The 26004-nt window shown below is 45.5% G+C and overlaps 1 protein-coding gene across 1 annotated transcript in view; it reads left to right on the plus strand.

Annotated features, from left to right (window-relative positions):
* The first annotated feature begins 10070 nt into the window (after positions 1-10070).
* scfd2 (sec1 family domain containing 2) overlaps positions 10071-26004 on the plus strand; it is a 77031-nt gene continuing 61097 nt past the window's right edge. Inside the window, exons 1-4 of the mRNA XM_076153519.1 lie at positions 10071-11033; positions 11123-11300; positions 18800-18927; positions 24202-24377. Coding sequence (XP_076009634.1) covers positions 10208-11033; positions 11123-11300; positions 18800-18927; positions 24202-24377 — 1308 coding nt within the window. The 5' untranslated portion in view covers positions 10071-10207. The remainder of the gene's footprint in view (positions 11034-11122; positions 11301-18799; positions 18928-24201; positions 24378-26004) is intronic.

The raw sequence follows: 26004 nt of genomic DNA on the forward strand, positions 1-26004 counted from the left end.
GCTTGTCTGTTGTTCTCTCTCTGCACCAACCACTTGCTTTCTTTCACTTTGATTCACACATAACCCTGCATGTCCAGTAAGAGCACACACACAGCACCTCACAGTATCGCCCTATAAAGACAGACACATTCCAATCAGTCACACACCAAGATCATAGCAACATACTCTCTGAGTTCCAATACTAAATATGGAACTTGGGAGCCCAATGGGCCCCTGGCCCTCTACACAGCATTGGCAGCCAGGACCGAATCATGCCAGAAATACCTGCTGTTCCTGATATCCCCAGGGAGAGGCTGAGCAGCAAAAGTGAAGCCAGCATTATCTGTGCAGACACAGCACATGTGTGTGTGTGAGATGTTAAAAGGAAATGATTCATAAATGGTAGGGGAGATGGCTGGCAGAGTTCATAGGAACACAAAGTCTCTGAAGGATGTGAGGATTTGGCAAATGGACTGAGATGTGAGAGAAGCCATCCTGCAGGAGAGAGAGTGAGTTCAGACACTCGTAGACACAGCAAATGAGGGGAAAGGGGAAGAGGAGGATTCAGAAAGGAGAAGAAGATGAAGGGGCAGGAAGCTAGACAGACAAACAGAGATGGATTAAGACAGGCTGGATACCCACAGCATCCAAAGGAAACAAGCTCAGCCACCAACCAAACTGGAGATGCGTTTAGAGAGCGTGAGGTACAGAACGGACCACGGGTAATCTCAGTGGTGTAAATTAGAGCTGAAGTGTGGGAGTCTGGAGAGAGGTTGTGACATAGATCAGAACAGGGGAGGAGAGGATGTCTTGGTTACTGATAAACAGGAGGCTGCAGTCACAAACAAGGATGCCGTCTTCCTCTCTCTACCTTATTTGGCCATCGGTCCAGCTGCAAAATCAGAAACAGTGCACATTGCAATGAAAACCAATGCAGCTTAGAATGAAACTCAATGATGCAAAGCTTTAATATGAGACATAACCTCTTTTTTATTTTTCACATCAAATCAAAAACATCAGATCTGTTTTAAAAACTATCCAGCTGCTACATTTATAGCAGTAATAATCTCCAGACCTCTCCTGTCTCTGTTCTGCTTCTTTTTTGGGGGGAATTTTCTGCCCCTTTTCAAATTTTGGCAGAATTTATTTCTTTCCAATCCTACATTAAAACTCTTTGAAAAAAAAGTCTGTATAATCATCTAGATCCTTCCCTCCTGCTGCTCCACTGCAGCCTGTGCAAATGTGTGCTACCTCAAACACACAGTAAGGACTCGCCTATCCAAGGTGGCTTTGGGGGAGAGATGAAGGTCTCCTAGTTTGTGAGAAAACGCATGCATGGAGAGGAAGGAGAGGAAGAGGCCTTTTATATCAAGGTTATTTCCTGAAACTAGGATCATATCCAACCAGAAATACATTAAAATTAATCCAGCAGCTTAATCTTCTAGTCCTTCCCCAATATTATGACTTAAGCCATGTTTTCCAATCTGCAAACGTGACTCCTGCAAAGTTCTTTATATTACTTTTTAAACTATCGGTCAAAGACAGAGAGAGATTTGAACACTGGCAGCTACAGTTCATTCAAAGTCACTCTCAAGCAGCCTCAAACATTTCAACAGATGTCTACATTTATTTGGATTGGAGAGAGAACCCTATCTGTACGGCCCACATGGGGGGGTCGGGCTTTTCATTCATTCATTTCATCCATTTTTATAAGATATTTGGGAAAAGTCTCTGGTTGTTTGTTAGATTTAAAAAGCTTGTGTGTTTTAACAAGTCATTGCTCTACAGATTTCTTTTTCATCTCTTTTTATGAGCAGAAATGTGTTGAAATGTGTATTCTTGGAGAAAGAAACAATAACTCTGAAACCTATTGCATTGGCTGAGTGACGCTCTTACATCCACAAATCTGTCTTTTAGTTCATACACATTATTATTGTTATTGTTGTTTTCATGACATTTACTAACTAACACTACTAATGTGATTCTATGATGGTCTATTGGACACCATTATCGTTAAAATTGAGGGAAAAAAAGATAAAGAGGAAAGGATTAACTACTGAATATAGAGATGGAAAGTAAGTAAATGTAAAGGCAATATAAAGAGGCAATATAAAGATGAAAGTGATTCAGTCTGTTGTCGGTTGCAGTTCAGCTTGGACGTTGCTCACCAATGAGAACAGTGAACATCCTCCCATTATCAGGCAGCAACCATCAGCAGCATCAGGCATATCAGTCTGGGAAAGCCCTCAGTGTCCTAACTAAGACGGCCAAGCAGCCAAAACAAACCAAAACACCTCCGTGAGTGTTCAGTAAGAATGCAAGACCCTGAGATTTACAACCACAAAGGTCTGGATGTGGATTCTTCTGCCAGACATCAGTCAAACGTTTAAGCACCAGCACAAATGTTTATCAAGTGGAAGACTACAGAAGGAATTATAAGGGCAGTATCTCAAAGACACGATGATGTCATGAGTATTTATGGCCTAGACTAGTAATACCTGGGACAAATTACAGGCAGACCAGCAGAAACTTGGACAGAATATTACTAACGACTAATTTATGTTGTTACTCCTTTTAAAGTTGAGAAATTACAACGGCCTCAAAATGTCAACGTAATGTAGTAAATGCTTTTGCCTTCGCTCTCATCAATAAAACACCAGTCAAATGCTTGGGCGCACAGTTAATGGGCCCGCTGTTAATGCCAAAATCTTACGTGACCAAGCAACACAATCAGCTGTAAATCACACATTTAGGCACGCACACCCACCCACACACACACACACACACACATTCTTGGGAAAGCACAAACACACGCTCACATCTGGATGCCATCCCTTTGTGTTTGTCCATAAAGACCCCTCAGAGTGAGAGTGGCTCAGAGCAGTTTTCCACAACATAAAGAAAGCAAAAATGGTTGAAACAGGAGAAAGAATAATACGAGCCGTAGGACCTTCAAGCTGATATATGAAAAAGAAACACAGAGCTCCTGCGGTTTGTGAGTGAAATGTATAACATCTTCCTTCCCTTTCAAACGCCCGCCCCACAGAGACGACAGGACCTGAGCGGGCTGGCTGTGGAAGGCTGACCCAGCAAGGCCTTTGATACCTCAGACACCTGGAGACCCAAGGGAAGAGTCCGGTGCAACATGTGCAGATATACACACAACCTGGAGGGACAAAAACACTTCTGTGCAGCGCTTCAGGTTCAAAGCCTTCAACTTAGCTACTGCAGGTCGAGCTTCAGGCCTTTCTCTTTTAAGCAAACTACCCCCAGCGTACACAGCATGAACATGAATGCCTGGGAAAAACAATGATTTCAACAAATGCATGCAAGTTGAGGGCACAGGATCAAAAGTTGTGTGTCTTGCAAAGTGTAACTCACAAATAAACATGTTTTTCTAACTTCACTGTCACACTTTTTGCACGCCATCGATGTTGGCGTGAGTGAGTAATTGCTTCTACCTGTGGAGCTCTGAGTGGGCGTTTGATAAAGGTTGGAGCTCCATGCTTGGCAGCATATGAGAGGACTAATGGCTGAGGGCTAATTGCTCGGCGCTCTCCTCTCTAATGTTTCACAGAGATGTTATGCATGATGGAGGCTTTTAGATGGACTGGAGATATTTCACATCAGACCGCAGGCTGCTGTTCTCCACCATCACCTGGGTTTACTTTGCTCCGGTAAAGGCTACTGTCTCCAACACTCACACACTGATACATGTGTGTAATAGCTCCTCCAGTGTTTCCTGTTTTTCTCCTGCTGTTTTTAAAGAGCTCAACCACTCAGAGTTGGACAAAAGTGAGCTGCCATGTTCAGTGATGATCATTTCAATCCAGACTGGGCCCAGACTTTTCTTATTTGAAATTCAGACTATTTTTCCGGCGGTCCCCTTTATCATCTCTGTTTACTTTTTTTTTGCCTTGGTTTTTCTGAATTTTCTGACCCATCAAAACAAAAGAGATAAAAAATGAAGTTGGGTTCACGTAAAGTAATTAAGGCTTAATGAATCACTCAGTATTGTGGAAACAAGTGGCGACTTGCATCCAGCAGAGACAAAGTAAGAGCAGGCATACAGGGTGGAGCCATGTTTCTGTCACCCTGACGAATGTTACACTGTCCTTTATCTCTTCTCTGCTCTGCACCAACTCCTGAGCACCAAATCTGCATTTTTAAAACCTTAACCTTCCTCACCAGCATTGATGCTGTAGCTAATATCCCTGTCTAAAGCATATTCATATGAAGGGTTTGAGAATGAAACCAAGTCAAGCAAAATGAAGCTGAAAGCTCCACAGAGCTGCAGACTTGATCATTCTTTTGATGGTTCATGATTGAAACCCTTTCACATTATCTGCAGTCATTTGATTTAACGTGAATATCAAAAAATATTGATTAATGCTGGTGTGGTAGGTGAGTATCAATATTCATTTTTGATATTTGTAATTATGAGAGCTGGTGAGGTCGATACTGTACTCATCAGTAGCTCTGTCCCATAGTGTGTGTCTCTTTAATGGCGCTGCTTGGCAATGATCAATCAATAAATCACTGTCAAATGAAAGGACACTCATATACTGTACAAGCATTGTTGCTACACGGTGGGGTGACCTACTAACTGCCTCTAGAAACCATTAGCTGCAGCACAGAGCTGCATACAGAATCACCTTGGCTTGTGCTGTGCTGTGCTGTGCTGATAGATGACATAAGTCCATCCATGCAAAGACACGGTCCCACTCTGAAATCTGCCCCGATCAAACACACTCACCAGCTAATGTGACCTTACTGCAACAGAAAAAACAAAGCTCCTTCCCTGCCTCTTCCTCTGCCTCTTCCTCTGCCTCTGCCTCTGCCTCTGCCCCGTTCCCCACGCTGGGTCTGTTCAGCACATTTCTCGTGCCACAATATGCTGGCCCAGCTATTTTTTTCCACAGGCTATTTTTATCACGCTTCACATTTGCATCACAAAAGGAGGCAGGGGCAATAACTTGAAGAAAGGGGCGTGGCCTAGATAAAAGCTACATAAATACACTTCAAAGCTGCAGTTGTCTGTTTAAAGCTGCCGCTGGCAGGATGTTTGATATTTTGGTTGTATTAGCGGCTCTGGCATGGCTTCGGCAGGCAGTATGGGGCTCTCAGTGCTTAGGAGGAGATGTGTGAGGGGTAAGAAGGGGGCCGGAGCCAGCACTGCTATTTTGGAATCTTTGAAGATAAAGATATGGCATGTGCTCAGCTGCCTGCGTGGCCCGGGGAGCCTTCCTGGACTCCATTCTGATTCACTAGAAAGGCCAAGAGGAAGTATAAAGACTGACAGCACTGACAGACTCACACCTGGATGGCATTACACACACCTGCAGGCAGGAAGACATCCATCCATAAGGTTTTCACAAGCAAGCAAGAGCACACACACTTACATACACATTAACCTAAACTCTTTCCTCTAAAGGACTATATATATGACTATATATTATGACTTGTGCTGCAGCTTCACAAACACACACACTGACCCAGATTGACATGAGTCATTTTGTCAGCTGGATGCTGCCTGCTGCAGCCTGCAGGGGTTTTGTGTTTTCGGTCTCAATGGACTCCTGCAGTGTCTTGGAAAACCAAACAACTCATCTACTCATGGTCACAGCTTTAGATGAGAATGGACAAGAAGAATGAATATTTGCCTTTTAGAATGATACTTAATAATAAACGTCCATATAAGAACAACACAGCGTTCAGTGTTCAAATTTATAAATCACAATGACCAAACAGTAAACTTGTCTTATCAGCATCAGATGGCATCTCAGAAACCCGTGGCAACGTATGAACACTGTATGTATTAATAACACGCTCTCCTCAAACAATTTCAGCTTCATCAACCATTCAGCAGCCCCTCTCAGACACCAGCACACCAGATTTCCAGAGAATGAGAGAGTTGCGGTGTCAAAGCCTCATTAAACACATCATTGCTGGGTAACAGAGAGTGTGTGTTTGTCTCTGGCATGCTGTATCATTCCTGTTTAGCCTCTGGTCCAGACCTGTCACTGAGAAAGAGGGAGATGCATGGCCACCTCGTGGCGTTTCAGATCCACACGACCTCCCCTGAAGGGCAACCGTCCTGAGGGAGGGGACTTCATCAAGAGACATATCTTTAATTAAGTCAACCCTGCCAGTCAACCTTATCCCCCCTCCTCTTACAGGAAGGAACCCCCATCAGGTATCCGCATCTAACATTGTATTACGTCAGAGATGGGAAAGGGGAGGAGATGCTGGGAGTGTGTGTGTGTGTGTGTGCGTGTGGCATGTGCCGTGTGCCGTGTTTTTGTACTAACACAAGAACTCAAAGGCATAAAACACCTGGTCCATAAATAGGAACAAAAGGCACACTGAGTGTACAGTAGGTCCTGTTTACTAACATGGAGAGCATCTGCTGCTCATGACTGTATCCATAAATAATGAGAGACGGTGGTAACTGGGCTGTAAAGCAGCGTGGGCCCAGAACACCTCAGACCTTAATCCCCTCGGGCTTCAGCCATCTCTTTGTTTCTCAATTCTTCCTCCTTAAAAGCTTCTCCACTCACAGGGCATGACGTTGGAGAGCAGAGAGAATCCCACAACACAACTCTGAGCACATTTGCGTTTAGATGAAAGTACAAATATGTGGAACTTGAGACTTTTATATGTATTTTTCCATTACAGTGCGATGATTCGCCTTAATTCTATGCAAGAGTTTGTGTAACAGAAAAAAAGATGATGGAATAAATGAAAAACCCAATCTGTTTTTACTGGAAGTGTCTGAAAAGATCAAAAACACATTTACAATAGAATATAGAAACTTTCATGAGATATTGATACAAATAAATGTGTTTCCTTCAATACTCTGGAGCACAAATGGCAGTAACAAGCAGATGCTGGTACTTAAAGTGGGGACACAAGCACCAAGAGGTGGGAGAGGAGGGACAGCCACAACAAGGCTCTTTTTTGTTGTGGCTAGTGCGCCCCCTCTGGACCTGAGAGGAAGAGCAACACATTCTGACATGAGGGTTTTTACATTTTCTCCTTCTGCTTTGTAATCTACTCATTCATTAATTTAAAATTGAATAGTACAGCAATACTATCTTTCATATTAATCTCATCAAAAAGAATATTATCTGTTACAAACCATTAACTCAGTCATGTCAGTAATATCACATCTTACTATTGTTTTAGTCGAGTCCTTATTTGTTCTATTAGCAATACAGCCTCCATTTCTTCATTAAAACCACAGTTAAAGTAATCTGTATCACACCTGAATGCCTGAGACACTTCACACAGTCTTTAGTGAATATCTTTCCACCGTTTAATAAACAAGATTGTTATTTATTCATTTCTACGACGGTCATGAATCAATTTTTCATCCGAAGAAAACCATTAAGCTGAGCTGACGTACGGTAATGAAGCCTTTGTTCACAGTGTCAGAATTATGTAAAGGTGAATGCATAAGTGGTGTGCACAAGTCCATGATTTCAAGGTCACGTGGGTGGTGGGATTTCAAGTCCAATAGAGATGTCAGGTAAGGTCTACATTTCAATTAGACTATTAGATTACAGCACAGAGAAATGTAAAATGTCTGTCTGGTCTTTCTGTCATTGTATCTGTGCTGGACATATTCATCTTCATTTCTGATGAAAGGGTAGAGATGAGCAGTGTGGCTGGCATAAAAGATCAGTGGAGATATGCCATTTGTACTGAAACAGATTCCTATATTACAGTTAGGTCAACTGTAAAATTTGGCAATGTAACTGAAATCTAATCTAAAAACCCATATGATCAAACATTCATCCTTTGTACTAAAACATTGTGCGGTGTCATGCTGAGAAAAGGTGGGTGAAAAAATGAAGAAAGTCCAACAAATCCTATCATTTATGTTGGTGATGGAGCTCACTGTCAACATTGTCAGTTTTCATAAACATGGAAATATTTCCTCATTGTCGCCTCCTGTCTCTGCAGTGTAGTGATAAAGGAAATCATCGTATAATGTGAATTATATCCTTTCCTTCCAAAAATAAAGTGGGAAAGTGACTGTAATGTATCCTGTCCAGTCTAGTCAAGCTCACCCAGTGGATCTAACATAACTGACTGAGGAAAAATCTAAATATGTCATTATGCCAACATGAATCAGTTGTTCAGTATCCTCTGCCCCCCATATAAGGTGTGTGTAGCAGGTAGTGTGTGCCCTCATTCATGCTCAGATGCACAGATGTGTGCCCGTAGCTGTGATGAAACAATGAGAACTCATAATATCAACACTGTTATCTCCCCCATCATGACATTGATTCATTCACTCAGACACACTGCAGTCTGGCTTGTTTACTGATAGGCAGAATCAGTGATTCCAAATGGTGCCTGCATAGAAATGTGGATTATATGTCACATCAAAACCATAAATAAACAATTCAGGGCTGTTATTTCAGAAAAATGGGCCTCCTGATAAATTGTGTGTTCACATTATGCCCACGAGGCAGCAGACAAAAAGAATGAAAAATTACACAGCGTTTTTATGACCAATGTGCTAACACAAAAATCAACACATTCATCAGAATTGTCGTCTTTGTCATCTCAGCGAGCCCTCTAATGATGCCATAAAAACAGAAGGAAGTTAATGAAAATAATACAGTAACACAATGCACTTTGATGTCAGAGCACACAGGATCGTCTCTATGTGACAGGAATAGAAACTCATCATAATGAGGAGAGGAGAGGAGATGAAAGTGTGCAGCGAGCGTTGATTACTTCACTCGCCACACCATATTATGAACACTGGCATCATTAATTACTATCTCACCACTGAGCATGATAAAAGTTCTGCAGCGTTATCATCTAAAGTTTACATTTTCATGCTCTAATCCCATGGTTGACAGCACTTCAGAGTTTTCATTTGTTCGAATCTGTGAAAGGGGTCATCCAAACACCAGCAACAGGTCTGGACTCACTGCTGCTGAGAGCTGATAAAGCACCAAGCCTTTGAATATGTTTTACAATCATTTCAAGACAGAAAAGGGGACACACACACACACACAAACATGAGGATTGCTAGAGTATATTGCAGCCAGTTACTGTAATTGATAGGCTATGCTACATTTGCTCGGAGATGAAGAGGCTGAGAATGCAGGCCACATAAATTGTTATTGCTCCAATTGTATGATTGCGTACATCCACTTTTCCCAGCTCACAAATCAACAGCATTCGCCGCCGGGCAGCACATTTAATATACGGGAAAAATACTTCCTAATGTTCCGCATGACTGACTGTGCATTTCCGGCACCTCACACAGTGGCTTCCCGTGTGCACTGTGCAGCAATAATGATCACTGTCGTTACTGTACTGTGAAAAGTGCATTATATTGCATTATATGAGAATGCCTCATTACTGGGATGCAGTAATTGTAATGGGAAAGAAATGTGGCAGAACAATTCATTCTGAGTTAGTTCACTGTTCCATAGCACTCATGGTCTGATAAACAAGTCTGTTTTGAACTTTTCAATCCAGAGTTCCATAGATAGAAAAGCTAAATGATGATTGTAATGCAGCATTTTAAAAAAGCAGTTAGTGGGGAGGGCATTGAGTGAATTAAATGGAGTCCATCACACTGACATTCAGAAAGGAAGAACATTGGAATAACCTTACAAATGCCCAGTGTGGAATCAACACCTAACAACAAAATCTGAACATTATCATCCTCACAAATATATTGTAAAACTGTATGTCATCACTATCTTATTGTATTTCATAGTACATGTGGGCAGGCAACTGACAACAGCAATTGACAATAGAGCATTAAATACAGAACATTAAAAAGACTGCACCTGTGTTAAACACTGTTTCTCAAACACTTAACATTTTCGAAAATTCATTGTATTCTCTGAAACATTTACAACTTTATTTGAAAGATTGAATTCATCATAAGAAATAATAACAAGAAATTTCCACATGGAATTTCAAATAGTCAATTTATTTCTTTGTGTTACTTTTCGATCATTAATAACGGTAAAATATTGTTCCATTAAAATGAAAAATGCATATGACCTGAAAATAACATTTCACGCTGATAAATAAAGCCTATAGCAGCTCACTGGACAGCTGACGATGACGTATTAATGGTGCGACGCTTCTTTGCCACGTCACCTTCAAGAGACGCATGAGTTTGTTGTTGTTGTGGGAGCACTTGTAGCTGTCAGTTTTCCATGCAGCGTTGATTTCTCGCCGCACAATGAGCGACAAAATGTTATCGACTGAAGACTTCCGGCGCTTCCCCATGCGGATGTGGGACAAAGTCCTATCGAAGGTAAACAAAGCGGTGGTCTTCATGGACGATCGGTGCGCAGAGACTCTGCACTGGAGCGGCGGGGCTGCCGCGTTGCTGGAGGCTGGAGCCCGAAACTTAAAGCAGTTCTCCAGCTTCGAGGCGTCCGGCGTGAATGAGCCCAAAGCGGTGTTTGTGATCAGCACTTTGTTAAAGGGGACGACGGTGGACATCATTAAAGACATCTTATCCCTCAGCCACTTCCAGTACTGCGTCGTCATCACCTCAGTGTCTCATTCCGTGCACCTGCTCGCCAACCATGTGGCGGCCGAGCTGGAGGGGAGCCCCGTGTTCGAGCAGTTTGAGGAGAAGCTCTGCGAGTGGATGGGGAACATGAACTACACGGCGGAGGTCATGCACGTCCCGGTGGTGTTCGCCCCCGTGACTCAGCAGCTTCTCCTGACGCCCTCCTTTGCCGACCTGTTCCCCCTGCTCTCCCCTGATCTACAGGCCATCAATGCTAAGCGACCAGAGAAGAAGAGGTTTGGGAGCCTGGTTGATGTGGACATGAACTCCCTCCCTCCAGAACTACAAATCCAGATCAAATCCTTGGCCTCGGTGTTGAATTCCATGTTTGAGGCCAGCAGCACCAGGGAGGAGAGCTTCGCTGTCGGTCCCATGAGTCGTCTCATCGCTGGAGAACTGGCCAGTCACCCTCAGGCAAAGACCCGCAGGAAAACGGCCCCGAACAAAGCCTCCATCATCTTTGTGGACCGAACAATGGACCTGACAGGTGAGATAGTAATATAAAATGAACAGCAGTGGTCTTTTCATGTCACTGTGGCTTTACATTGTCTGAATCATTCACTCCTTGATTCTCAGGAGCTGTTGGTCACCATGGCGACAGTCTGGCGGACAAGATTCTGACAGTACTGGAGCCCTTACCGGGTCACGTGACAGACGTGCAGGTGGACATGCTGGAGCTCACGGGTCTGCAGCGTACCCCCAACACCCAGACCCCCCAGACCACCCTGGCCCCCGGCTGCCTGGCTCAGACCCAGTAAGTGCATCTCATCTGCACACAGGGGAAGGGTTGATATGTGGCCTGTAACCATGTTGTGTATTTGATGTATTGATTGTAATGTTTCTGCAGGGTTGTGTGTCACTGCACTCACACATCTGAAGTGACGTGGTGATCAGATTGTTTCCTTCTATGTGTCAGTGTTGCTGATCACACAATATAGCTGTGACATCATCATGATCTATGTAGATATTTATGTTGTCACATGTAAACAACATTTTATGTTTGTCTTCCCTGTGCGTTTATGATGGAAAGCTTCTGCTGTGCTATGAAGTCCAGATACTTTGTCATCATTTCAGCTTACATCAAGTTGCTAAAGAGAACTTTTTCTTCTGAGATTTGAACCCCGAGACTACTGAGCCACAGATTTAGGCCACATGCTATGCTCAAGGTTCCACATGCTCACGAAGGAGAACTTTGAACTCCAACACACACACACACACACACACACACACTAATGAACAACAACAAACCAGCTTAGTTCACAGAGTAAAGGTCTAAAATGGAAAAAGATGTAATTTTTCTTACTCTATTTCTATGGTAAAATGAAGAATATTGCAGTTATCTTCATCCAAGATCAAACCATGCCTTATCTCTGTGTGTAGTTGGAGTGTGATGTCTTGTGTTATCTGCCTGCCCGTCATTGTGACAGTGCAGAGTTACATCCACAGAGTTTCCGAAGTAAGGAAACCTTTCTGCTGGATTCTCATGTTGACTCAGTGGTCTCTGCTCAGAGCGCCCCTGTCCTCAGAAGCTTTTCACCTCTTTACCACAGCTGCAAAGACAAACGGCATGCTGACTTCTTTGTGGGACAATCATGAATTCCGAGCTTCTCATCACCTCGGTGCAGCTGCGACCAGGTTTGGATAACAAAACCATCAATGGTTATCACAACCAAAATGAAATGAAAGCACACATGGAGAGTTATGAATCCCACACACATCTGCACACCTGCCTCCTGCCTTTCTGGATATTTCTGTTTAACACGACGAAGGACAAAGCTTTCCTGTGTTTACAGAACATTGTGATGCTGAGATTGTCTGATGTTGCACAGAAGTGTTGGCTCCTATCCATACCAATTACTGTGTAACGTCCGCCGCTGTCTGCCGTCAGATTCTGATTTGACAGATTCCGGAAGAACAACCGTTTTATGGTTTAGCCTCAACATTTGAATCCAGCATGTTGAGGCTGTGTGTTGCATGATCTGCTGATTCAGTCACATCTCATTCACTTTACACCAGTATTTATTTAGTCTATTCCACGTCTCTAACCTAGTCTGCAAACACACACACACACACACCTAACACCCAGGTCTGCCCCCCAATGAGCGGGTCCAGTGCCAGACGAGGTGCGGGGAGTTCAGGGAAGCTGGCCTCAGGTCTTGGCCGTGTTCATGTCAGGCGCCTGTGGTGGGGCTGTTTTACATGGCAGAGATTAGGCCCACATCATGTGTTCCACTCTCTGCCTATTCATGTGGTTTCAGGAGTGAAAGGCTTTCATTGAAGGGAAGAGTTTTGCGGCCGGCGCTGTCATGTCTGACCGCTACAAGTTCACGAACGCGCTGACACACAGCGAATGCAGCGGGACCTTTCTCAGCTACGTGGGAGGTTTTGTTATAGTGTAACCAACTTTAGATCTATCTTGCCATTGCTGTTTAGACTGAGTACTGTAGGAGGGAACGTGAAGCAGGGGCCGGTTCAGGTTCAGGTCCAGGTCCAGGTCCAGTCTGGGGCGGGGCGGGGCAAGCGGATGCCACCAGATACAGCCACACACACACACATATCTCATCCAGCTAATCAAACCACAGACACACTGGAGTGATCTCTGAGCCTGGAGGAAGTGTTTCATATTGGATGTCCGATGCTATAGTAACAAGATGGTTTCACCCAAACCAAAGCCGGGACACCGTGCTGAGTTTGAGTTCCCCAGCGGGATGAAACCGTTCCTCCCCAAAAATTCCTCTTGAGAAGACGACACACAATTTAGATCCTACGTGCCGATAATGTGCTTTTATGTCCTCACAGGTGCTTCAACACAAACACACACACCAAGTCATTTGATGGTGGGTATGTTTGCGTGGAGATAAGTGTGTGTGATCACAGCCAGGTGGATCAGCAGGAGTGTTATTGCCTATCTCTGAGCAGATGGCTGAGTTGGCTCTTATCACAGATGTTTAGGAGATTGAAGTGTCGCCGAGGCTCAGCGGGAGAAGCACCAAGAGCTCCCACTTTATTTAGCTGCACCTGAAGTGCACATCTGCAGGCAGTGTTTACGTCAAAGACTCTAATATGTTCAGAACAGGACGGTGCATACTAAAGGGGGCTCCTGGAATTACTGTAGTGTAAGAATCTCTGCTCATTTTAACATTAATCTGAAAGGTCATTCTAGAAGGCTCTCTATATGATGTGATGTCTCCAAGTACAAAGCCCTAATGGCTCTCTGTGGTTGGGCTTTATAATAAGTTCCCTCCTTCTGGATGTTTACACACCTATGGCGGGAGTTATATTTAGCCCCTGACCGCTCTGTGTGTGTGTGTGTGTGTGTGTGTGTGTGTGTGTGTGTGTGTGTGTGTGTGTGTGTTGGTTCTGTTATGCCGTCCAGCTCAAACCTTTAAATATTAGGCGTGGACATAATTTGGCCCTTTTGTGTGATATTATCCAGAGTAATTCCAGGATATTTTGACAGATTACTGTGTCTTAAACATTCTGTGGGTGGCTGTTGATTCTAGCCGTCGCAGCAAGACCCCACACTTACTTTGCAATTACTGCAGTATTGTCTTTCATAACCTGGTGTGAAGTTTCCCGGCGCTGCTACCTGACTTTCACTCTGTGGTTCCCTGTAATCATGCCTGAGAGGAAGAGAAAGTATACTGTGGCTGTGGGTGTGTATGGGACACACACACACGCACGCACGCCCACACAAGGACACACACTTTGCCCGCGCAGGGTTTTTGTTACTCCTCTACGCCGGCCGCAGAATAGTGCCAGGATGTACGCTTTTATGTGAAACGATGTTGAATGAAAATGGCAGTGCACCTTCCAGCCCAGTCTGAATAATTTGCTGTGCTTGGCTGCTCAGGCGCTTTGATCCTGACTCGGGACATATGAACCCCATTGGCAGAGGGCAGCGAGTTTCCCCTCCGTCTCAGACTGAACCCTGCACCCCCCTCCGTCTGGCCTGCAAGCACCCTGATGCTGCGGCGGGAGTGTGTGTCTGCATCTGTGTGTGTGTATGTGGGCAGAGGCGAGCGCGGGTGGCCGGGGCGCTCTGGGTCCGCCTCAGGAGCTGCCGAGGCCTCGAGCCAGGCAGAGCAAGCGACCGCACCCTGCCATGAGAAAACACTGCACGGCTGCCATGTCCTCAAATCTGCCCAGCGGATCCAGCAGGAAGGAGGGAAAAAGCCTATTTCTGTCCCAGCTGGGAAAAGTCAGCATGAATAAAAGAAACACACTCACATTTATGCAACTTCTGCTATGGGAAAGCAACAAGGGGGAAGAGGAGAGAGGAGAATGTGGAGAGAAGGGAGCAGAGGACAGAGAGGTGAGGACAGCTAACCCTGTTTTTAACCCATCAAGCATTAAGAGGGACCATGAAACCACACACATTCACTCTATAGTGCATCCATGTAGGGTAGGAGGGGCTTAACTGTCCTAACCTTAGACAGATACCAGTGTGTGTTGTCGTGAACTGGGGTGCAAACAGTTGGATGAACGATATACAGGCTAAGAAACATCTCATACAGACATAAAGGTTCAAACCTAATCAAAGCATGGACTCCTGTTCGCTGTTCTTTCAGCTTTAGTCGGTTTATTTTGCTCAAGGGAACAAGGGGCAGTGCTGCAGGATGGGCGGAGCATGCAGGGTATTGACACTGGCCTCACCGAGGTTCCTGGCTCTGAGATTCGATGAAGATTTCCCACCGTTTCCCAACTGCATTTCTGGAGGCTTTGCGATGTGATGGAAACGGTGGACGCACACGTGTCAGAGCTGGTTTGAAGCGAGGACCAATAAGAGCAGTTTGGATTGGACAGAGTAGAAATGGAACAAGTTCATACTTTGATTGTTTGTTCAACCCCAAGGATCTTTGCAAATACAAAGCAGTTTAGTCTTACCTGATGCTCCTCACACAAATATCATCTATCAACTGGTTTTATCCATATTAGTTGTAATTCTTAGCTTCCTCTTCCTCTTCCTCTTCACCTGTTTGGTTTAAACGGCTCATATTCTGTGTTCCTATCGGTTCCTTTCCAAGGTAACATCATCTTTTCTGTCTTGTGTGCCGTCTTCAAAGAGCAGCAGCGTTGCTCTGTCACTTGATGTTCAGTGTGTACTTTGTGCTCTGAAGACTTTCACTGTGATTCTGTGTGAAAAACTGCATTTATTCAATAAGTTGATGAAAAAGAAGAAGAACCCCCAAAGATGGCACCTCTCCTCCCCTCCTCCTCTCCTCTCTGCTTCAAAGAGCCCCTACTGCTCACTTTCATTTGAAGTGGAAAACTAGTCCAGATCTCCCCCCCCACTCCACACACACACACACACACACTCCACATCCTTCCACATCCCACCTTCTCCCACATTCTACCCCTCTCTTTATCTCTCTATCCTCCAGCGCTCTCCCCCTGATCCTGTCCAGAAAGCAGCTGGGTCATTTGTCCCTCTTGCCAGGACACACAGACCTTCAAGGACAGGTCTGGTTTTGGTCCAGCAGCCTTCCTTTCTCTCCCCCTCTCCCCCATCTCCCCCTCTCCCCCTCTCCTGTCATGTCCGGTGCTAGATGTAGATAGTTACAGAAAAAAAACGCTTTTCCCCCCATTTAACAAACTCCTCAGTTTAACGATCGGTGTGGAATGAAGCTGAGTGTGAGCCGTTCAGCCGACGTGGCCTTTAGGTAATCAGCAGATCATGTGAATCATCTGATTTGGCCCAAAAAATAACAGTCTGTGTGTTTGCAGCTTGTTCACATCAAGGGTATTTCTGGAGACTAGTACTTTGTAGTTGTTGTACTTGTTCAGATACAAACTCCCAACAACACGCCTGGGATCTGTGATCTGGAGTGTGACTCACCCATGATTCTGTGAGTTTGCGTGTGTGAAGGAATATACACAGCCGAAGCATGTGTGTGTGTACATACGTGTGCTTGTTTAACCAAAAATGATGAGGGGGCCGCAGGATGAGGAATAAATTGAAGGAATCCTGAGTCAGAACGGTCAGACCCATTCTTTTCTGCTGCATCACACACTTCCAGGAAAACCATCCCCCTTCCTCTCCCCCCCCACCCACCCACCCACCCTCCCCACACACACACTCATTAAGTTCTTAAGACGGTCAGGGGTTTAATAGAGGCTAATGTGTTCAGTCTTTCACAAGCATGAGTGTCTTTCTCTAGGAAACGTTGATGCTTATCCATCTTTAGATGCTGAAAGTCTCATTACACAATACACATGTAGTGGAATTAAGCTGGGCAAACACACACACACACACACACACACACACACACACACACACACACACACACACACACACACACACACACACACACACACACACACACACACACCACACACACACACAAATCAATCGTCCTAACCTGTTCATGAAGCCACAGAGGTCTCTCTCTCACTGTGATGCAGAGAACTCCAGTGCAACAGTGCCCCCTACAGTCTGCAGAGGGAGCAGCCGTGTCCTTCGCACGCCACAGATGTCCAAGCACACGCGCCCCCGCACTCCCACCCACCCGCCCCCCCTTCTTCTTCTTCCATTCTGGAGTAGTTACTCAACAAGGCTCCTGGCTGGTGATGGAGCCTGTCTCACACCCTGCCAGTATAAACCTCACCCCTCACCCATCAGCCCACTTCGTCTAGCCCCCGCCTTCGTCTGACCAAATGGCCGAGGGAAAGCGTCAGGGGAGTGGGCCAATGAGGGGGGGGGCGGGGCCAATGAGGGGGCGGGGCAGGGCGGGCAAGGGGCCAAATTAGAACCATATTTCATCGACACTCCAGCGCGCTCCTACGTCGTTCCTGGAACACACACGCACACAAACATACACACTTATACATGCACGTGTACTCACTAACACACTCGCAGTGGAGGCTTGAATCTGTGGCACTGATGCAGCTGCATACACACACATGTGGCTGGGACAGGCCACGCCATTGGTATTCCAGCAATGACACTTCTATGTGACTTTATGACTTGATCAATCAGAGCCAAAGTATCTGTTATTATGCTGTCATTGGTCCTGATCCTTCACTTCTACCCAATCCCTCTCTTCATCTTCAATTAGAATCAAAGTGAACCAAGAGATGTTTACCAAACCCTCTCTCTACACACACACACACACACACACACACACACACACACACACACACAGTCTTTACGTTGGACCCTTGAGTGGGTGGTGTTCGCTGGTCTTTGTGTCTGTGTTGGAGTGTGAAGATGGCGGGCGTCCCAGTGTGAGCCCCTCTCCTCCCATCCAGCCCAAGCCCAAGGTCTGGAAGAGATTACATCTGATATTAAACACATGGCAGCAGTTAGAAAGAGAGGGAGACGGAGAGAAAAGGCGAGAGAGGGAGAAAAAAGACCCCAAAAAAAGGAAAACCAGAGTGGATTTGTCAGCGGCCTCTCTCCCTCCTTCCCTCCCTCCCTCCCTCCCTCCCGCCTCCCCGTCTCAATCTTCTGCTCTCTGTCTTGAGCCCTGTTCCTTTCTTTGTCTCCTTTTTCCCCCATAATCCAGGTCAGCAGTGACAGAGCGGAGGAGATCTCGTCCAGTTGTCTGTCAAGCTGTCAAAGTGACATATTATTTTTCCTAGGCTATTATCCCTCCATCACAGCATCACGGGCTTTAACCCGGGTTAGACGAGAGGCAGACGGAGATATGAAATCGGGCCTTTTGCTTTGTATTCAGATGCAGAGGCCATTTTATAAGACAGCACGTCACTTTCTGTAAGGGTAATGATGATGAACCGCCTCTGTGACACTCTTTGATTCCTCGCTGGAAAAACTTTAAGCTGTTTTCATTGCTCCTGGCAGATGGTAACGATCTCACGCACACACACACACACACACACACACATGCCTTGTCTTCAGTCTCCCATTAGAGAAGTGGATCAGTGTGTTTCATAACCCAGTGGATAATGAGAAGAGGGACTGAGTCTGTTATTCTGGGCGTTCAGATGCTATCGAGACTTTTGGAGGAATGTTGCTCCTCTGATTCAGTTTGTGTGTCGGAGGAATGTTTACACACAGACACACTTCAGGTAGCTTGTGAACGTTCCTAATCTCCCCTCTAATTTCTGCTTTTTCCTGTGCTGGGGTCCCACAGGGGAGGCCCCGCCCCCTGAGCAGGAGATCGGGTCCATGTCGTCCCTTTGTGTTTGGACATGGAAGCATGCCTAGTTTGGGTGGGAAACGTAAACAAAAGCCGCAGCGCTGTGTTTTTTCTTGACCGTGCTGTCCGTTTCATTTGTTCTCCCCGTCAGGTCGGCCGCAGCTCAATCACTGTGGGAGGCCATGCTGACCTGTAAGCAGAAGGACGGGGTGATGGAGGTCAGGAGGCAACTGGTAGAAGCAGCCAGCAAGGAGAAGCTGCCAATCAAGCTGAGCATGGGTAAGAACCAACACCAACCAGTGGAACCTGCCTCTTATCATGACACACACACACACACACACACACAGGTTCTCAAACCAGGTCCATGAGCACAAGCTGATGAAGTAAACACACCTGCTTTACCTCATCAGGTGGAACGGGGTGGAAAATGTGTCAATGTGTGTTTTCCCCGTCAGCGCAAACCCATCTAAGCAGAATATTCAAAGACGTAAGCAGGCAGATACACACAAACAAAGCCAACCTAATCATTTAGATACACACACGTGAGAATATTGTGAAACTTGGCTGCTCTGTTGGTGAAGAACCATAGCGCCACCAAGTGAGATCCATAGTCTGTGCTCTGCTGTGTGTTTGCCCATGTGGCCACAGAGGAAATCTGAACCACATGTTGGCTCTATGAGACACACACACACACACGCACACACACACACACACACACACACTCACTCGCACACATGCACACATGCGCTGCGTTCGACCACTTTTGTTGTTTGTTAATGGAGCAAACGGGCCTGAAGTGAAGGATAAAAATATGTGTAGTTACGCAAAAATACAGTGATCGCGTGCACAAGTACACAACACACACACACACGCACCCTCACCTTTACACAACCCTCAGACTTGTATGGGGAATGGCTGCACGTCGATACACACACACACAGCTAATATGCAGGTTAGCATCTGGCAGGAGGGGAGGTGCAGAGGGAGGAGCGCTGCGGTCCCTGGGCTCCTATAATCTGGGAGGTAAAGAAGGTCTCCTCTCTTGTAACAAGCAGGTTGTAAGACGTCGGAGGAGGTCTCACAAACTCACACACACACACACACACACACGATTTCATCCAAGCGCCGCCATGGTGGTTTCCTTTCACACATCTGTGCTAAAGAGAGAGAACAGTCCCTCGCTCCTCCTAATTGTGCGTGTGTGTGTGTGTGTGTGTGTGTGGGGCTTTGTAGATGTATTTAGACAAACGCAGCACCTCAGACAAGACAACAACAGATAAGAGACGGAGCTGTTGAAAGAGTGGGCGAGCAAGAGTGGAGGAACGAGGAGTTTGGGAGTGAAAATGGGGGAGAAAGTGTAAGGGAGGTGTTGCATTAAAGCTGTTCCCACCTGTTGACTGACAGCCTGTTGACTTAATGTTTGAGCAGAGAGAGAGAGAGAGAGAGAGAGAGAGAATGTGGGGAAACAGGGGGCAGTGTCAGAGCCCTCACACACACTGGATCTTTATACCCCCAGTTGGCTGTGACCCAAACTCTGTCAGCCCTTGGAGCTCTCAGCGCCCCCACACAGTTCTCATACCCAGCAGCACAACCAGCAGAGCTCTCAATCCATCAGGCTCTACTTATCTGAAATGTAGCCAAGCACAGTATATGAACTCCTCTGGAAGGATATCTAACTCTCCTCTCTCCTCTCACTGCACACTCGCCACCAAAGAGAGGGGAATTTTTTCCATTTGCAATTTACACACACACTCACACACTCACACTTTCCCGGGCTCATGCACATGAGTGGGGGGAGAAGTATCTGTGTGTATCTGTGTGCTGCAGGCCGCACGTTCTCACATCCAGACCGACTTGGCTTCTCTTTATCTCTACAGGATAAGATCATCCTGAGAGAGAGGGAGGGAGAGATAGAGAGAGAGAGAGAGAAAAAATAATCCATTTCTCGTAGCCTGTTCGTGACCCGTCAGGTTTCTCGTAGCATAATAAAATGATGAAATTCCCCCGCTTTCCCTGTGTGTGTGTGTGTGTGTGTGTGTGTGTGTGTGTGTGTGTGTGTGTGTGTGTGTGTGTGTGTGTGTGTGTGTGTGTGTGTGTGTGTGTGTGTGTGTGTGTGTGTGTGTGTGTGTGTGTGTGTGAGTGAGTGTGTGTAAAAGTCTTTTTTATTCCCCCTCTCATGGTGTAATTGTTGTTTCTAACAGCACAGAGCAGTGAGACTCATGCAGAGAATTGATTGTATTCATCATTCAGGAGGTGTGTGTGTGTGTGGGGGGGGGGGAGTGAAAGGTACAAAAGCACATGATGAAATAAATGTTAATAATTCATTTTCTCTCCTGGTTTAACCTTTTGCTCAAATGTCAACCACAAAGTTTTATTGAGAGGCGAAAAGGTTTGAATTTCAACTTTTAATTGATTCACAGATTTTCTTTTTCTGGAAAAATCACTTTAATTTAATACTATAATAATATAAAGTGTAATTCTGCAGTTAATAGTCCTGAATCTGCGTTTTATGCCCGTAATGATTATGTCTCAGCTCTGTATAAGCAAATATGACATCATCATGTGCAGCGATACAGAGGCACTCTAAAACACAACTGACAGCATTAGAGTCAGAATACATCCCTCTCTGCACGCTGATACACAATGACATTCCTGAATTGTAGTCTTTAATTGTGTGCACGTGTTTACTCGTACTCATATTTGTAGACACACACATACACACACACACACACACACACGCACTCACAACAAAGAAAAGCCTGTCAGTGTCCTGCTCTTAAAGCAGATGTGGCTCAGTCGTTCAGCGCTGCTCATTCCAAACACACACACACACACACACAAATCAAACTAAAAAGGAACCACAGATAAGAAAAAAATGATGTAATCCCAGAACAAATGTGTGTCCATTCTCTTTTTTCCCCCTTTTCCCTGTGACAAATGCGAAACCACAGACCAGAGTTCTGAACAATGTGGCAGTGCACTTATGTGTGTTATGGCCTCTCCTCTCCTCTCCTCTCCTCTCCTGGACCGTACGGCCCAGGAAGAGGCCCCGTGATGCATCCACACTATAAAAGTTCCAGGACTTTCCTCTGAAAGCAGTGCATAAATAAAAAAGTCTCCGTGCCTTCCTGTGTCCCTGATCTACGTGGAATTACTTATGAGCCTGTCCAGCTGCTGAGGCCGGGCCACCGCTCGGCTCCACGCTGCCATGAGACATCAGCTCACCTCCCTGTGACCCCGTACACCTACAACGCCAGTCATCTTCCAGTAAGGAGACTAAATCATGCTTGGCCCCTGCCCCTCGCTGCATTGTTCAGGACTTTGATCACGGCTGAACCTCAATTGCCACTTTTCCACATCGGGCTGAAATGGGCAGCGGATCAAATTATTTATAGCACCAGTCTGAAAAAGTTATTTGTTTTATGGCTGTAGTAAATGTTCGCAGAGGAGCGTTAGATCAGGTTTCTGTTCCATTGTAGGCAGAACTCCATACTGTGCCTGGAACCTAGGGGAGTAGAGAGGGACAGTCTCAATATTTAAAACCATTTAGAAGCTATATAATTCTGTTTCTAATTGATGGCTGACCTCATTGACCACTCCGCATGTTTCCTGTCCACGTTTTGCTTTTACGAGCCAGATAGTTCAAACGTATGCGAGTAGAAAATGAGGCAAATTCAAACCTTGTTCTTATTTAGCGTGTGCATCTGATAAAGCTGACATATAAAAGCTGAATCAAAGCACATGGAGCTTCTTACTTATAAGCTCCAGTCTTATTGGAATTGAAAATTAAAACTTCTCCAGCTCTTTGAAATCAGGCTGCAGCTTGATTGACAGATCATCTCTCACGGTTTTTATTCTGCATCTGGCAACAAGATGACGAAGGAATCAGAAATGTTTAAAGGGAAGTTCAGCGTTACAGATAAGAAGCAGGGCCTGGTTGATTGTGTAATGGAGAGTAGAGAGTAGCGTCTTACTCGTCTCAGTTATACATTTTCTCGCTCTGTCTCATAATGGACCTTATGAGACAGAGCGCTGTAAAGACTGATTATATTTGGCCAACAGTGAAGTATTATCCGCTGCCTATTCTGAGGTGAAATTATGTTTGGCCGGGGCTTTGGATGTATTTTCTGGTTCTGTGCTGAATTATGGTTGGCACATCAGGCTCAGTGAACCTTGATCGTACTGCCAGGGTTTTTATGGCTGGTTATGTTCACAATAGCTCTTTTCAGCATTTCAGCACATGTCTGAGCCCAGGTTTATTCTTCAATAACGCTTTCATTTCACTTAGAAACTCCATTTGCTTTCGAAGGCCCTCGCTCCATTCTCAACTCTTTTAGTTCAGTCTGAAGTCAGAGATCTATTCAGGTTTACATGGCAGCGGCTTTGTTACCGGGCGGATGTTCCCCCGGTGACTCCACCTGATCCGTTTCCAAAGATGTTGTAATCTAAATATACTAACGTTACACAAGGTGTTGACTTTGCATCTGTTATGCACGATGACTCCGTATTATATTTAGTATTCTTAAGCGTTTGGGCTCCGTTTTTCATTCTGCCTGTCTGTTTCTACTCGAGTCATCTGTTTGGCCCTCCTAAAGAAAACATTGGCCGTGTAGTCCAACAGGAAATACTCCCACATCTGGTGCTGGTTCAGAACATCAACATGAAGAAGTAGGCTTTATGGGGAGTTAATGTGTGCCCCTCTCTACCCCAGACCCTGACATAGCCCCCCGTACCTCTAGGCCACCCCACCAACCCCCTCCTTAAGCCCTTACGCCCTCACTCTGCTCTTCCTGTGTCTCTGTGAATCTCTGTGGAAGTGGGCGGCTCAAGCAGAAGGTCCATAACGGTGAGAGGAGCTGGGTTCCTCTCTGCTGACTCTGTAAATAATCACAGAAAAGCTCTGATTTACACTTATTAGTCACACTCTAGACAAGCTCTCAGGGAATCTTATTACTGTTAGTGCCACTCTGCTATGTACTGACAACCTCACACACACACACACACACACACACACACACACACACACACAACCCTACAACACATTCAATCGTTCAGTCACAAGCTGGTGACTCATAAATATTTTGCTGAATCTTTGCCAGTAACACACCATCTGATGCTTGTGTGTATGTAGGATACAACTCCTCACACCAAACACACAAGCACACAAGCACACACACTCCTGCGTGGCTGTCTGCCTTGTCCCATCCTGTGGAGTTTGCTCATTAAGACAATATTATGGTCTGCTCTGGTATCAGTCCCTCCCATCTGTCTTAAACTCAGACTATGATGCTTATTAAAGAGGCTGTTATGCTTGGGAATAAGTTGTCTATTTATTCTCTCCCCACAAAGTGCTTTACGCATCAGGACAATACTCTGTGTGTGGGTTTTATTGGTTTGTAACACGCTGTGAACAAATGCAATCTATCAGAACAGTCAAAAAACAATCCTGTGTTTGTATATATGTTGTGTTTGGACCGATGATGGATGAATTCCTGACAGTTCCAAATTTTCCCCCAGACGAAAACCGCTCCGTCTTTCTCTCCTCTCTCTCAGGCCGGGTGACCCCCGAGCAGCTGTGCTCCTACGTACAGCTGTTCCGGAGCAGTTGGGGGGCGCTAGAGAGTCACTGCGGGGTCCTCCAGCTGGGCCTGGCCACAGCCCAGACCCTCCGCCACCCCGGCCTGCCCCGCTGGGATGCCTGCCTGGCCTTTGAGAGGCTGCTGCTGCAGGTTTGTACACAAGCCTGTTCTCTATACGCATTACAGGGAAAAAGCTCCTGTCAAAATGGGATATTTACCCTTTCAAATGTGACGTTAGCCATGCAGAGTGACAGCTGGTCTGAATGAGAAATATATTCCAGCCCTCGGAGTACCATGAATGTTTTTGACGACACAAGTAACTTCTCATATCGATAAATGGCCCCCATATAAAGTTATGCTTCAGTCAGAACATGTAGTATTGTCAGTGCTTCACAGGTAAGTGTGTGTGCAGAAGTCCCTATATGGTGACCTGAATGTTTAACTGACAGGCAGTGGAAATAAAACACACACACACACACACACACACACACACACACACACATTCCTGTCGCTCATAAACATCCAGTTGTGTTTGTAGGGAAAACATTTATTTCCAGTAAACATGCAAAAATGCCAGATTTCCATCATGTTGTTTATGAGCCTTTGAGTTCAGGAGAGGGGAGAGGGCTTGTTTACGGGGGCGGACAGAGGCGGATGTGGACGTGTGTCACACTGTAGAGGGGTCAGAGGGCAGGTTTGATGGAGACGGCAGGGATGAGAGGGAGAGCAAAGGAATAAATCAAACGCCAGTCGGGCCTAGGTTATCGCTCGTTCATACGCTGATGTTTGGGTTGACGGAGCTGCATGGCGCCCTGATGTGGAAGCTAAATAACACCAAAACCATTTCCTCCTTCTTTGACTTTGCTGTTTTCACCGAGCCTCTTTATGTTCCTGGAGCTGTAAAGCAGGCAGTAGGACAGCCGAGTATTTAGGAACTTATTAAACTAAATCACGGAAAAATAAAAGGAGCTCCCAGCAGTGCCCTGTGCCAAATTGGAATTTGAAAACAACCTTGTAAACTTTGGTCCTCAGCTGGGGCCGTCGCTGCTTTATTAAATAAAGGGAAGAAGACTTGAGGGCTAATAGTTCCAGTATCCATTTACTCCATGACTCCACTTTGATCCACTCCCCCATGGTTGTGCACTAAAGCTGGATGATTCAGACTCCAGCTCTCTCTCTCTCTCTCTCTGCTCCTCTTCCTTTCAGTCTCATAACTAGCAGGCCTCTCAGGAGCTCGTGTCCTCAGGTGGCACCCAGGCCCATTAAGACCGCGGTTACTATGTTACAACAGATTGGGGCTGTATTTAGCAGCCATGTATATACAGAATACATCTATACTTAATATATCACTTGGCTTAAGTTCAAAATGACATTCTTCAGGAATCCAATCTAATAATGGAGCCTTAAGCCTGATATTAGAGCTGCTGTTTGCAATCAAAACGGGACGGAATTTTATTGAGGTATTAAGTGAAATGAGTTGTGTGTCCTCTGTGCAGACTCTGTTTATTTAATTTCCACGTGAGTTTTTTAGCTTTGGCTCAATACGGACACAGAGAAGTTAATTACATTAGAAAATGGCGGGATGAAATGAAATGAAATGCCCTTTAGCCGGGCCTGGCGGTTGGACCGTGTTTACTCTGCCTGAGTGTGTGAGGGCTGCTGTGGGTCTGAGCCCGTGGACAGTGGGAGCTCATTCAGGCCAATTCCTCTGTGGTGCACGTGGGGCCTGGGGTGCAGCAGCAGCCTCCTGAAGCAAAGAGCCATTGAGTTCAACACT

This window comes from Genypterus blacodes, unplaced genomic scaffold (genome assembly GCF_046128005.1).
Source record: "Genypterus blacodes isolate CSIRO-AG114 ecotype Tasmania unplaced genomic scaffold, CSIRO-AGI_Gbla_v1 ptg000058l_1, whole genome shotgun sequence".
Classification (NCBI taxonomy): domain Eukaryota; kingdom Metazoa; phylum Chordata; class Actinopteri; order Ophidiiformes; family Ophidiidae; genus Genypterus; species Genypterus blacodes.